The sequence below is a fragment of the Pelodiscus sinensis genome, chromosome 8 (assembly GCF_052426305.1).
Source record: "Pelodiscus sinensis isolate ZL-2025 chromosome 8, ASM5242630v1, whole genome shotgun sequence".
Classification (NCBI taxonomy): domain Eukaryota; kingdom Metazoa; phylum Chordata; order Testudines; family Trionychidae; genus Pelodiscus; species Pelodiscus sinensis.
This window is the reverse complement of record NC_143059.1, coordinates 51,057,837-51,073,291: the sequence shown is the minus strand read 5'-3', so window position 1 is coordinate 51,073,291 and position 15,455 is coordinate 51,057,837. Positions and strand designations below refer to the sequence as shown.

The window sequence follows — 15,455 nt, the reverse complement described above, 5'->3', positions numbered from 1 at the left end:
AGCATTAGTGCCATCAGCCCCATTTCAGGGCATCACTGCATCCCAGCATAAACTTCCGATTCAAAAATCTGATTTCATTTTGACTTTGTGCTGGCAACTGTAACGTATAAGATTTTGTGAGGCGTTTTTCATTTTATTTTTCCAAGACAATGTATGTATACTAAGAATATGTATAAAAATAAAATATCCTTTAGGCTGTAAAGCTGTTCAGTGTGCTTTCTTTTATCACTAGAAAATGAAAAACTGAAAATACTCTCATTAATCTACACAACCACCCCCATGTTCCCAACGGATAGTTATGTAATATGCAGATGTGGCAAAAGAGAGATTCCCACAGGTGACTTGTGTGTGTGCTCTCTCTTGTAGAAATTGCAATATATTTCCTTCAGGGTAGAATGAATAGTGTGGAGATTAGAACACAGTCTTGGGAGCCAGAGTTCCTGACTGCTACCATGCATCTTCTGGGTGGCTTGGACAAGTCATTAAACACAGCATATTTCTTAAAAGTTCAAGTAGAATCATTCAATGATACTCAAATTGTTGATCAAATTCATTTTGCCTGCTACCGTTTATAAGGAAATGTGTTCCTTTTTAGGTATGGTGACATGAGGAGGCAAATTGGTTTTGAGATCAGAGATATGTGGTATAACCTAGGTGAGTACATTTCTTCTTTTGACCACTCTTTTTGTGTGTATATTCATTAAAACCTATGTAGTACTTTTAAGAGTAACATTCCTAAAATAATGGAATAGTTACAAAGTCAAGCACTCAGAATTCAGCCAATGTCAGAATTAAAGTTCCCCATTCAAGCTTAATTTAATAGTCTTTAATTACATGATTGCAAAGGTTTTCTCCATATTGCTCTCCCCTCATGCAGGATAATTGATGTTATTTTCAATATTTAATGTTAGAGCAATGGTTCTCAACCGGGGGCGTGCAGAGATCTTCTAGATATAGGCACTGGCTTTGCTCTTCCCCAGAAGTTCTCAAGCTCTGCTCAGCCCCTTGCCTCTGCCCCATTCCACCCTTTCCTCCAAGCCCTCTCCCCCATCTTACCTTTTCAATTGATTTGCAGCAGGAAGGAGTTGCTGGGAGGAAAAGGAGGAATTGATATGTTTGACTGCTGGTGGGCAGGCAGTACTGGGTGTAGGATTAGCTGCTAAGAATCTGCCAACATTTTTGTGTGGCTGCTCCAGGCCTGGAGCATCCACGGAGTCAGCTCCTGTATTTCTAGATTACATCAACTCTTCTAGATATTCGCCACTTTATAATAGTCTACATAAAAAGCACTAGCAAAGTCAATATAAACTAACATTTCATACAATAACTTGTTTATACTCCTTTATATATTATATACTTAAAGTGTACTATAAGTATAATATTTATATTCTAATTGATTATTTGATAATCATACAAGTGAGGAAAAACACATAACTATCTAATATCTTCTATATTTTATTTTTGGTACTATTATTTTATTATCTATCATATGGCACTATGATGAAAGCACTCTAAAAGAGGCAGTGTACACAACAGAAAGAAGTGGCCAAAATAAAGCAAGAATTTGCAGGCTGATTAAACAAATGCTATAGTTTTTTACCTATAGTTTTAAAGCAGCTTAACATTATATTACCTTGCCACCTTGACAAAGACAGAGTCCTACATTTTCTTCCAACCTGTCACATTTTGAATCCATGCATGGGAGCTCTCACGCTCCAGGGGGAAAAAAACCTGTGAATTCATCGTTCACTTGTCTATCTCAGGTTATGCTTTGTATGTGACAGACAGCAGAAGTAGATGCTGTTGGTTCCAGAATAAAATAATTTCCTTCTGTATTTTCTCTGTAAGATTTTATGTCATGGCACAACATTACATTGGATCATGTTATCGTGGCAAATACACATGTGTGTTTCTGTACATTGCTGACATACTGAAATACATCATATAGTATATTAAATTAGCTTTGGTTAAGAATATATTAGTGCTTATATGAGCTTCCATTTGAACAGTTTGCTCACATCATCTTGCTGGATGAGCCAAATATCTCTTTCTCCTTGGCTGCGTCTAGACTGGCATGATTTTCTGCAAATTCTTTTAACGGAAAAGTTTTCTGTTAAAAGCATTTGTGGAAAAGAGCATCTAGTTTGGCACGGACGCTTTTCCACAAAAGCACTTTTTGTGGAAAAGCGTCCGTGCCAAACTAGACACGCTTTCCCGCAAAAAGGCCCCGATCACCATTTTTGCGATCGGGGCTTTTTTGCGCAAAACAAATCTGAGCTGTCTACACTGGCCCTTTTGCGCAAAAGCTTTGCACAAAAGGGACTTTTGCCTGAACGGGAGCAGAATAGTATTTCCGCAAGAAGCACTGATTTCAGACAGTAGGAAGTCAGTGTTCTTGCGGAAATTCAAGCGGCCAGTGTAGACAGCTGGCAAGTTTTTCCACAAAAGCAGTTGCTTTTGCGGAAAAACTTGCCAGTCTAGACACAGCCCTTGTGTAATGTAAATTTGGGATAATGATGAAGATTATTTAACATTTTCATTTGCTCTACCCTGATATCTTGTAGTCCTCTTCAACTTCCTATATGAAAATCCACATTGTATCTTAAATCTCAGGTGGGTACAGTAGATCTGATTCATGAGACAAAAATATGCTTAGCATCCAAAACAGAGAGAATGCTGACTCCAGAGTTCTTGCTGATTATTTTACTTGTTTTTCTATGCAGCATAGAGTTTAAATTCTGGTGGGAGTCGCCTACATTTTCTGCAGATGAGATGAAGAGCTAAATGGGCTTCAAATTTCAGAAGAAATTATACCAAAGTTTACAAATAATTTTAATATTTGTCTAGTCTCTTCTACACTCTTTCTCCCCCATGTTCTTCTTTTGTATTTCACTTGCTGAAAACCTTCCTTTGTCCTCATTGATTTAAAAACTCCATTAATCATTACCTGTGAGAGAGGATTGCTGGGAATGTAATACACTCTGAATAGCAAAACTTACAACAGCAATTTTCCTACATTTTGCTGATACCTGTAAAGGAACTGAACATATGAGGTATGGAGCAAGTTCTGACAGTGCCCACTGCTCCCATAAATGTCAGCACTTTGTATGAGATGCTCACCAATTTGTATGAGATGCTCAGCACCTCATAACATTGGACTCGTAGCTCCATAGTCAAGATATGTAGCTGTTTGTCACTCAGCTGAGATGTTATGTACCTTTCTGTTTGGGCAGAAGCAATATATTCTGTTATAAGAAAAGAAGAGAAATCAAAGAGTTGAAATCCATTATTTATTAATTTTGCTAGTTATCACATCTAGACCTCAAAGGATACTAGTTATTCTTTGCTATAGATCCTTAATCTTGGAACAATGAAAAACTCATTGTGACAGATAGAGAACTTCATGACATTGATGTTGCGCCTGATGAATAACTTTGTGACACTATCATTTGTTCTCTGAAATATTAGCTCTGACACTTTTCAGGAATGATACAAGAAAACTGTCACCTGAGAGGTTGAAGGATATAACATGAAAAGAAAAGAAAGCTTTAGAGCTGTTACTTGTATGGTCCTCAAAAACATTTAACATTGGCAGGATCATATGGCAGGATCAAACTAACATTCTATTAAGATGCGTAGAACCATAGAGTTAGAAGGGATTGTGAAAGTCATCTAGTCTAACCCCCTGTCACCATGTCAAGACAAATGGCTATCCAGCCTCTTTTTGAAAACCTTGGAGCTTGCATGACTTCCCTAGTTTTAACTGTTATCACGGTTAGAAAGTTTTTATAAGCTTTAATCTGAATCTACTATGTCATAATTTGAACCCATTGCCTCTTGTCCTGCCCTCTTTAGCAAGAGAGAACAATTTTTCTCCGTCTTTTTATGGCAACTTTGCAAGTATTTGAAGACTGCTAACATGTCCCTTCTTAATCTTCTCTTTTCCACTCTAAACATACCCAGTTCCTGCAGCCTTTGTTCATATGGCTTGCATTCCATCCCTTTGACTATCTTTGTGGCTTGCCTCTAGATCCTTTCCAGTTTCTCTTCATACTTTCTGTATAGTGATGACCAAAATTGGACACGTTACTCTAGTTCTGTGATGTCCAACACATTCGCCACTAGCCATATGTGGCTCTTTGACCGGTGGAGTGTGGCTAGTTCGCTACTGGCTGGGATGATTTAGTTAAAGTTGGTCCTGCTTTGGGCAGGGGGCTGAGCTCAATGGCCTCCTGAGGTCTGTTCCAGCCCTATGAGTCTATAGCAGTTGCCATTGTAGTAGCTACTGCTTCAGAACTTATTGGACACCACAGTTCAAGTTGAAGCTTACCCAGTGCTGAGTAGAGAGGTCCTATCACCCTTGCATTTCCTTTTTTTGCAACGTTGCACTGCATTTTTCACTCTTGATGAGACTGTGGTCCACCACAACTTCCAGACCCTTCTCAGCAGTGCTGTTGTTAAGCCGATTATCTCCCATTTTTGGTTTTGTGCATTTAGTTCGTCTTCAAGCATTTCTCTTTACATTTGACTTTCTTAAATTTCATTTTTATGTCTATAGCCAGTTCTCCAAATTATCAAGATCACTTTCAATTTTGGCTCTGTCATCCAGAGTGTTTGCAGCCCTCCTCCCCCAGCTCTGTGTCCTCTGAAACTTCTATCAGTTTCCTATATTCAGCTCATTAATAAAAATGTTAAATAATACCAGACCCAGAACAGATCCCTATAAAACCTTACTTGAGACCTCCTTCCAGTCTGATGTCATTAATAGTTCCTCTTTGTTTGCATTTGTTTAATCAATTATGTATCCAGGTTATGGTAGTTCTACTGAGCCCACATTTCTTCAGCTTGCTTAAAGAGAATTTCATGTGTGACTTTATCAAATGCCTTGCTAAAGTCCAGATATCTTATTCACCACATTCTCCATATCCACCAAACCAGTTACCTTATCAAAGAAGTAAATCAAGATAGTTTGGCATGATTTGTTTTTAAGAAAATCCATGCTGGCTGCTAGTAATCATCCCTTAATCCTCCAGGCATATATCTACCATTGCTGCTGCCATTGTTTTCTATTTAAATTCACAGTTAAGATAGTAAATAAAGCAACTTAACATTTTATTATTTGTTGAAAGAAATAAAATGATTATTATGTTCCTATATTGTTAATAACGACTTTCTTCTTGATCACCTCGTATATTAAATGATCTTATGTTCATTGCAATCATAACTAAAATTGCTAATAAATATAAATACTATCTCAGCTATTCCTACAGTAGTCTTATGAGGCCAGCCATGCTAATGAATATACTGTTACATACTGCTCCACAGTTATGTGTGTGTGAAGTTTCAGAAATGATTGAATTCATGCTGTACTGTGCAAATTTCTTGCATATAGATATTACATTTAATTTAAAAATCAAGAGGATATATTATGTTCCATGCATTGTACAGTATTATAATATACTGGGTCTCTATAGCAACTTCCGTACAAGGATCTCAGAGCACATTACAAATATTAAGAAATTACATGTCACAGCAATCTTCTAAATTAGTTAATCATTATTTACCCCAGTTCCCAGATGTGGAAACTAAGGCCTAGAGAGGTTGTGCTTTGTTTCAAGAGTCACTCCAGGAAGTCTATTGCTGAGATTGGAGTACAGTCATGTTTCTAAGACGTATATATATCAGTGTCCCCAAATCTGTCACACATTTCATATTCTGTACATGATATTCATTCTTCCTTCCTTAATGTTACAGAATTGATCATTCACTGAATAAATTATCTCTTCTGTTGGCCAATGCTGCTTACAGTAACTACAGTAGATGTTTTTAGTTAAATGGTCTAATTTTTATAAATATTCAATTTGCTGTTAAGAAATTGAATCTGCGAGGGCCAGAAACTGGGGGAGGCACAGTTTCCATTTGGGATGAAAATGTAAAATAAAATTAGCCAGTCAAATCAACTTTAGAAGAAAGAAGACATAATCTAGATCTGCCTCAGATGTAGTTTCATATCTTGAGGCTGTAAGTATGCAGTTATAATAACATTTTGATAGTGTCACATTTTGTAACACTGAGAAAGGTATGGAATTTTAAATAATTTAAAGAAATTCCCCCCCCCCCCCTTCCATCCTATTTGCATGATGTAACTCAAGTACTCAATATGTTACATGGATGTGTGTAAATTTGGTTTATGGATGTATAGCAAGCTCTGGTTTGGTTTTATCTTGAGCTGTTCTTTAATAGTTTTATTCTTCACCTTGAGAAGAGAGTTCACATCTCTTTTTGAGGATTAGTGACTTACATTAGGACATAAATTCCAATTAAGAAATTGAGCCCAAAATGAAGAAATGAATTCTTATGCTCTGGATATTCAAAGCAAAACTTTTTAAGGTAATCTTATAGCACTGTTAGTGGAGGTACATTAATTTTTAAATACATTTTTCCCCCAAAAGGTCAACATAAGATCAAATTTATCCCAGAAATGGTTGGGCCTATGTTAGAAATGACACTGATTCCTGAAACTGAACTTCGAAAAGCTACGATCCCAATATTCTTTGACATGATGCAGTGCGAGTTTCATTCTACCAGAAGCTTCCAAATGGTAAGCATTGTATAGCTACACATATTTTAGGTTTGTCAGCATGATCCAATGACCTCTTGATCCCCTTTAGTAAAAAGCAGAGAAATGGAGTTACTGTGATCCTCGAATATGCTTGTTGGAAATAATCCAGGACACTCTGGATGCAGGTGAAAACAAGTGGAGGATTTATTATACACCAGCTGATGGAGTGACACGCAGGGGTTACCCTGGTAAACACTGGTTAATTAACACAATACAATAGGTTATGTAGTCAGCAGGTGGACAGAGGAAAAATGATTTGATAGGTCTAGCAGCAAGACGAAATGAGCACATAAGCCAATAGAACTACTAAAGATTACATAATATCTCCGCCCATTGCAAAGTAACAGCTCATTAATTAATATACAGGTGGTTATTGTTCAAATGCCAAAACATGTCAGCAAAACAGTAATAACATTTTAGTCTGCATAGATGATGATGTTGCTATAGCAGGCGGGTATGGCCTTGAGTTGGTGCAGCGCTTGGTTCTCAGGCTTATTATCTAGGAGTGAAGCAAGACAGTTTAAGCAAATTTTATGAATGTTATCTCAAGCAAAATGTCTTACGTTACCAACTGAGACCCGGTCCGAGTGTTTTAGAACGTGGTTGCTATGGTGCCCAGGGTCTTTGACTGTCTGCAGTTCTTATCCTGACTGTGGTGTTCCCAGGCCTTAATCTTAGAATGGAGTTATGCTGTTTAGAGGCCTACTAGCACATTTAGGGCTGCCTCAGTTTACCCTACAATGCTCAAAATCCCAACCAAATGTTTCGTTTTGAGAACATTTTATTTGACCTGATGCTATTTTTTTCAACTTTCTAATTCTCCAAAAAATATAAAATGCATTTGTGGTTCAACCTGATTTATTAGAATTTCCAGCAAATCAAAAAATCCTTTATTTGTCCAGCTTTAGTTCTGAAGCTTTAAATTTGTTTTAACCATTTGTTCATTTAAATTGAGGTTTAAGTTTCTTGGATGGGAACTTCTATGTTTCTGTGTAGGGCTTATTTTTCATAAGTTAGTATTCATAACAAGCTTCTAACATGTCTATAGTCAAAAGAAATGAATGTCTACAAGGAATGAGTTCAACATATATAACATGACTTGCTGAATTAATTTTCTGTTGTATTGCAATACCTGAGGAACTTTTGATCAGTACTTTGATTCAATTCAATTTCAATAATCAGTTTTTAGATTTTTCTCTGATGTTACTGCAGTACTAAGTAATCTATGATGTAGTATGTTAACATTGTATATAATTTTGCTGTAATAAAAAGGAACAGAATAAAAACCAGAAGTGCTCAATGGGGTCCCATTTATACATTCTCATCTCAGAGAATGTTTTTGTTATTTGTGCAACTATATGGATCATGAACTATATAAGGATAGTATTACAGTTTAATTTATGGCCCTATATTTCCTTGCATAGAATAGTCTGGTGATTTTAATAGATGAACAACTTAAATATTTAATGTAAACTTTCTTCCCTTTTTGAGAAGAAATATGTTTTATGCTTAAATCACAAATATTTTGCATTACATAGAAATATTCTATATATTTATATCTTCATGTCACAACAGCTTGCTTCATTATGAATGCAACATTAGTACTTCTGTATATACTATCCTAAACCCCTTATTCAATACATTTGGAATGCATATTTATATCTAAAAGGGAATATCCAATCGGTCCATTCTTAGTTTCACATATAAGTGCAAGAGAGATGTACTTTGCAAGGCCCATCACTATATTCACATCTGTGGTTAAACTCGAGCAATTGAGCAAGACTTAGCATAGAATGCAATGTAGCCGCAGCATTTAAATAGTGAAAATGTGTTTTAAAATACACAGGTGTAACTTCAACTCTCACAGTATGTGTGCCACCTTATACCCCACTAAAAAGATTCTTTCATTTTTAACACCCAACTCAGAGGGTTGCTCTTGTAATTAGATTGCACCCCAAAGAGGCAGAAAGACGATTGTATATGCCCAATAGAGAATTCCATTGAGCTAGATGTTCTCACTGGTACAGCTGCACAGCAGCCAGACCCTTTGCCTCTTTTCCTCTCCAGCAAGCTGTCTAGGTGTTGCAGAGCTCTGCACTGCCTTGGCAATACTCCACTACTGCAGAATGTACTCAGAGCCTTTAGTCAGTGCTGGAGCTGACTCTTGCCTGGAGAACAAGGCAGCCAGCTTCAGCTCCCCGATGCTTTCTTATGCTGAGCAGACTGAGGTTTTCTTGTCTTGTCATGCAGGCCATTGCCGGTTTGCTGTTTACTGTTCATGGTGAGTGGCCTGCTCCAAATAACAAAAAAAATGTATGCATTATGAGAGAGGTATTCATATTTTGTTCCAAAAACATTAGCAATATCTAGGTAGGCTTTCATCCTTATTTTGTGTGTGGGTGCTGCATTATATTATGTGCTTGCAACTGCCAGGTATTGTCCTGCTTTGCTTGCAAAGAGAACTTAGAATTGAATGGTTGGCTGCTGTTTAACTAATCTGCCAGAAATCCAATTATCTAACCTTATTAGTCACATCAGCAAGGGTTTAAATTGGCTCCATTTCCCCAGCAGATGTGTAAACCTATAACATGTGGGAAGAATATAGATTTTTTCACAGACCTGTAATACTAGAACATGTGGCCTATATTATCATCAGGCAGCCCTCAACAAATCTACTTTAATTTGAGTATCTATTCTTCTTACTTGGTGAAAACAGTTTTAGAAAGCATAACTGTATTTATCCTTACTTTACTTACAGCCTAGAGAAAAAACAGAATATCAGTAAAATTGCTCCATGTCTTTAATGAACTAGGTTGTGAGTTGCCAAATTATTATATGTGGAGATCTGGGTAATCAAACGTTACTGCCCACTTCCCCTCTCTAGCTCCAGCTAGGACACACTGCAGAACAAGGAACATGGAATTATCACTAGGCTTCTCCATAACAGAAGCTGCTTTCTTTTCTCTCCTCCTTCCCTGCCTCCCTTCCATCATTGTACTCCACAGTCCAAAAACCAGAGGAATGTCAGAGACAGAGAAAGATAATTAAAGTGATTCTCCTCACTGTCAGAGTCCCAATCCCAGTCAGGAAGTGGTGACAGGACAAGTGGTAGCACCAGGACAGAAGGTAGTCCATGTGATCTCCATATTATGAAAGGTGGTCCATAGCACGAAAAGTTTAGTCACCCCTGATCTATAACTGTACCATCTGATTCCTCTTTCTCCTCTTTTGGATGCCTTCTTTGGACCCACTTCCCATTAATTTTCTTGCCCCTCTGTGTGCACACAGAGTTTTAGCTCTCATTCCCTGGACACATCCTATTGCTTTCCTCTCTCTCCTCACTTCTGCTCATCTCCTTGATTTTCCTTCCCTAACTCCCGTCTTATCTCTCTGAAGTTGAGAAAGAATCTTATTGGGAATGGGGATAAGAAGTGGGAGAAGGAACATTGGAGAATTCATTCTGAAGATCAGTGAGAGTTTCTATCAGCGAAGGGGTGAAATAGTCTGATACCACCTAGAAGGCAGAAATCACATCCAGACCTACTGCATGTAAGCCCCTCAGTGTAACCTGCCAACAATTGAGAAAAGAGCCAACTAGAATTGTTTCATTAAGGGGCTAGCTAGTTTCTAAGGGTTAAAGTAGTGTAATTAATGCTAGATGAACCAGCCTGGATTAAAATAAAAACAGACTTGTAGCTTCATTCCAAATATGAACTGAATAAAAGAGAAAAAATTGTGAGACTCCAATAAAATTGAACTTCAGTCAGTCAACCTTTCTGTGCTTCCTGATATGGGCCAGAATAGAAACAAACATGATATATTGATGTATCTGGACTTTCCATCTAGGTTTACACCATGAAGGATTCTGTAGAAAAAGTTCAATCATGAGATTTCCAATTCAGACCTCAGCAAGTATTCTGAACCTTGTGTGGTTCACCCGCTGCTAATGATGATTAATTTTCCAATTCCTGTGCTCATGTTAAAAGTTTGACATGAAAATAATAGCGTTATAGTAAAGCTAGTTTGTCTTTCCATTTTAAGATTATATAAATTATCTAATGTGTGGGGTAGAGAATCATATAAACACACAAGGAGCCTTGCTGATTTAATAGGAATAAAATCAGATTTTATATTTAATAGTAAGTTATCTGAATTTCATTTTAACAATCAGATCTGCCTAGGTAAGAAAACACAGTTGTATAAAATGGGTATACCTTTCATGAAGCCATATCTCAAGGCATTTTACAAAATCATAAGTAAAATATTAAACTTAGATTCACTGCTGGGCACCACATCAATAAATCACAAGTGCATATAAGGAACACCTTTTCATTTAATTGACTTGGACAGTTTGATAATGCTAAGAGGTTAAAGAGTGATTTGATAATCAATATAAGTTCCAGCAAGAAATTAGTGTAAAGTTTTCAAAATAATGAAAAATATTGGAACAAGATTCTGTGGTAGAAACTTGGTAGCAGAACTTTATTCCATTCTGAACACCTAAATAACTTTAGTCAGATCCTAAAAACAGAGCATTATAATGATATCATTGGACATGCCACAAAATATTCAATTTAATTCCAAGTAGAACAGAATATCACCCAAAATGTAAACGTTTATCTAAACTGTGGGGCCAATCCTACAGCCCCTATTCATGTGAATTAAATCAGCAGGAATAGAACCTGCAAAACATCAACAAAAATGATGTGAAAAAATCTCAGACAGGCTTTTTAATCCCAAGATGGCCCTAGATACTGCAAAATATCCTTTCTGAGTAATATTTCAACACTACTTCTTCCCCTCGCTTGAGCCAGGAAGAACGTTATCAAACTCAAATTACCACCACCACTCCTTATTTTTAATAATTAACTCAACTTTTTGCTACTACTGTATTCTTTTGGATAAAGGAACTAATGAAGTTTTCATTTCATCACAATTACAGATGGGCTCTAACTGCATCTCTGAATTCCCCAGATTTAATGGGTGTTTGGATAAGACTCATTTTTCATCCATATTGGTTCCAATTCCCCTTATTAAAATCTAGATTTGGGATTATAATAATATAAATGATCATTTAACCACGAAGAGCCATAATAGGTAAAATTAAAATATTCACAAATGGTACATCTACACAGTTGTGTGTAGCTAGAAATAAACCATGCAATGTAGGCTACGCAAGTTGCGCATCTTATTTCGAGATAACCTATTTCAAATTTTGGCACTTGCCTACACGGTTTTAAATTTTGAAATAGAGCACTATTCCAGCACCTTCCTTATTCCTCATGCAGCAAGGTTTACAGAAAGCTAAAATAAGCTGAGAGAGAGAGAGATTTTTTTACAAAACGTAAAAATTAGTCCAAAATAACTGTTGCCTGGTTTTTTGCAAATATAGTTGTCATGGTTCTCATGATATACGAAAAGAAGGGGATTGGGGGATTCACGCAATTGCTGTTTCTGACGGTTGTTGCTCGCCACTCTGCAGCACCAGACATCAGAACTCAGAGTAGGGAGATTGGTTCTCTTCTGCTCTGAGGCCAGGTTCATATTTTCAGCTGAAGGTCAGCATAAGATGGGCAGTTCCAGCTATGTAAAAAATGTTGCTGGAATTTGACTCTAAAGAGGGGATGTTTAGACCTCCTTTGTTGCTATTAAGCTATTCAGAAATAGAGACCTGCCATCTGTAGACCAACTAGGAGCAGGACATATGGGCTATGTCTAGACCACAAAGATAAATCGGACAAAGAAACGCAATTTGCGATACTTCCAAAAGAAGCTTTTCCAAAATTTGGCCTGTCTACACAGGGACAAATTTCAGAAAAAAACCCTCTTTCAGAACATCCCTCCTTCCTCGTAAAATGAGGTTTACAGGGATGTCGAAAAAATGTGTCCACTTTTCTGACTTTTTTTTGGAAAAGCCAACGTGTTCCTTGGATGCAGCAGAGCTTCCTGGAAAAGTTTTGCAGTCTAGCCATAGCCATGCTCCCACACATTCTGTTCAGCCAGGATTTGTATTTGAATTTTGCTGGCCCGAGACTGTTGTGTTTCCAAACCACTCTTGATTAAGGCTGCTTTAGGTATGTAAGGGGCCATGAATGAAAGACTACTAATGGAAAGCAGCCATACACATCCTTTTTTTTTGTTTGTTTGTTTGTTTTTGCCACTACAGATCATTTCACCATCTCTTCCTGTAGCTTTTCCCTGGTAAGCGCTGATATCAGTAGGCCCTCCCTGTCTTGGTGTGCCACAGGTCATGTGCATATTGAAGTTAAATTACTGAATGATTGCAGTGTGAGTTGATCTTTGTCCTTCGGCACATAGTTATGTGATTGCTATATGTGGGATTAGGAAGAATTTTTCTTCATGACAGATTCACTATATTTTGGTTTTGGGCATTTGACAAGGAAAATTTGTCTAGAAGTTAGAATTCAGCTAAATCTTTTGCAAGTGGCATCTATTTTACACTTGTTTAAAGTCATGCTTGGTTTTGTCTCATTTCCATTGTCCATAGTAGTAAAGGCATCTGAAAGGCATCTATTATATGTCACTGTAATAGTAGAGTCTAAGGACTGAATTTTCAGTTGCAGTAAGGTCCCTTTATGCTGTTCTGGAAGTATAAACAGGCCTTGAAGTAGGTGCAGATGTAATTTAGTTCTACTTTAAGGCCCCTCTTTGCTATAGGAGTGGCATAAATGAGCCATAGTTTAACTGAGAATTAAGCTATTGGTGAGTGGATTACTTAAATTAGACTAAGGCTTTCAGGCTGAAGATAATTCTTTTTCGCCAAAATATATTATTGTGTATTCTATTATTAAAGAGATACAAAGTGTAGAGGGAAAATACATCTCTCTACATTTAAAACAATCGAGTACATTTTAGTTCTTGTGAAATATGTTAGATGGAGAGTCTTGGAGAATGGAATCTATTTTAACACTGACTAGGTACAGCATGGGCAAGTGGAAGTTAAAGTCTCAAGACACTGCTCTAGTAAAGAGCTCCCTCTCTGACCTAATGGAGCCACCTCTGATTGTGAAAGGGCAGTTCAGTGTTATTGGCCCATTCTGGTCTGGCTGCTCTTGGTATTGGTCCCTCTGACAATTGATACTAAATAGAATATGTATTTGTATGTGGACACTTGTACCCTAGATATTATAGACAACATCACTCATTCTGTGTATGTTTGGCTGCCAGTCATAAATCCTATGGCCAACCTGGGCCAGATTCAAAATGGCCTGGCAACTGGTGGCAAAAGGCTCCATACAACATTAAAAATCCATGAAACGATCCAATCCACTATTAAAGTAGCTAATACCCCTTTGAGTGTGTACACTTATTACTTCTTAAATACAAATGTTGATCTTAAACCATTCAAAAGAATTCTCTTCCCCTCAGGTATGACATTGAAACTATTAGGTGTGTCACATTTTGAGCCAAAAAGAGATGTTACGATGATCATCCAGTTGAGTGTTCCAATTGTCTGAACAGCCTTAGGTGTTATATCAGTAACAGGGATTTTAAAATGTTCATATTTGTTGCTATTATAGTCACTGTAGGGGACATTTTGTGTCCTGCTCTGTATGTTCTTCCTCCCCTCCATCCCCACGCCCCATCAGCAACCACTTTATTTAAATTTCACTATTGTATATATTTAAGCTTCATTTAACAACTTAGCCAATGGTTTCGTCAAATGAAAATCCTTGTTGGGCAGCAGATCATAATGGATATCAGAGATTGCACAATTTTAAAGTCAGTCAGGCTTAAATGGTGGTTAAACATCTCGTAGAGATACCCAATCAATCTATGAGCCATTAGTGCTACAGCAATAAAATTAATATTTGCCATACTGATTATTTATGCTTTCTCTGTTTATTATAGTTTGAAAACGAGATCATCACAAAACTGGATCATGAAGTGGAAGGAGGCAGAGGAGATGAACAGTACAAAGTGTTATTTGACAAAATGTAAGTGTTGATCAGCAGTGGGATTTATGTCAGAATAAGTTGGGACAAAAACAAACTTTATAACCCAGAAAAAAATTAAATCTCTTAATTATGCAAATATTTAAAATTACACCTTAAAATTCTTCTGTTTGAGTGCAATTAACAAAGTGTCTAATCATTTTTCAGTCTCTTGGAGCACTGCAGAAAACATAAATATCTTGCCAAAAGTGGAGAAACTTTTGTCAAACTTGTTGTGCGTCTGATGGAAAGACTGCTGGATTATAGAACTATAATGCACGATGAAAACAAAGAAAATCGTATGAGCTGCACTGTCAATGTACTGGTGAGTGAGAGGAAATGAGTTGGTCAAATTTAGAATGGGTGCTGAGTTTTTAATTTATAAGCAAGCTTCTCTTTGTTCTAAATGAAAGATTGTATGATTTTCACCCAGCTGTTAGAAATAAGGCTGATGAATCTGATTTAAAGAGGGAGTTCTTGAAAAACGTTTCTTATCACATTTAGTTTTTTTATTCTTTAAGGAAGAATTTAGGAATGGAGTATTGTGGTCATCCTAAACTATATACAACTCATCATTATGTCTGCAGTTGGTTACCAGGTTTGTCACCTCTTTGTTTCTCTGAAGCCTAAAATGTCTTTTGAGTCAGTGTGAAGTGATGGAATCAACTACAAGAATGGTTGAGTACTTTTTTGATCCAGAATATCATCACGTTCATTCATCACTGGGTTTCATGATAAGGGTGCTACCAGCCATTTTGACTGTATGAATTAAATTGAGTGGTATATGCCTGCACAAAGTCAGGTGTAATATGTCATGCAAAGAATTCTAAACCATTGTGACATCAGAGATAACTCAACCAATTACCAGCTTTATTCTG

At 37.0% G+C, this 15,455-nt stretch overlaps 1 protein-coding gene across 2 annotated transcripts in view; it reads left to right on the top strand.

Moving 5' to 3' along the window:
- DOCK1 (dedicator of cytokinesis 1) overlaps nucleotides 1-15,455 on the top strand; it is a 567,625-nt gene that overhangs the window by 434,564 nt on the left and 117,606 nt on the right. For both annotated transcript variants that reach the window (XM_075935276.2, XM_075935277.2), the window contains exons 32-35: nucleotides 596-654; nucleotides 6,453-6,601; nucleotides 14,495-14,580; nucleotides 14,746-14,902. In XM_075935276.2, coding sequence (XP_075791391.2) covers nucleotides 596-654; nucleotides 6,453-6,601; nucleotides 14,495-14,580; nucleotides 14,746-14,902 — 451 coding nt within the window. The remainder of the gene's footprint in view (nucleotides 1-595; nucleotides 655-6,452; nucleotides 6,602-14,494; nucleotides 14,581-14,745; nucleotides 14,903-15,455) is intronic.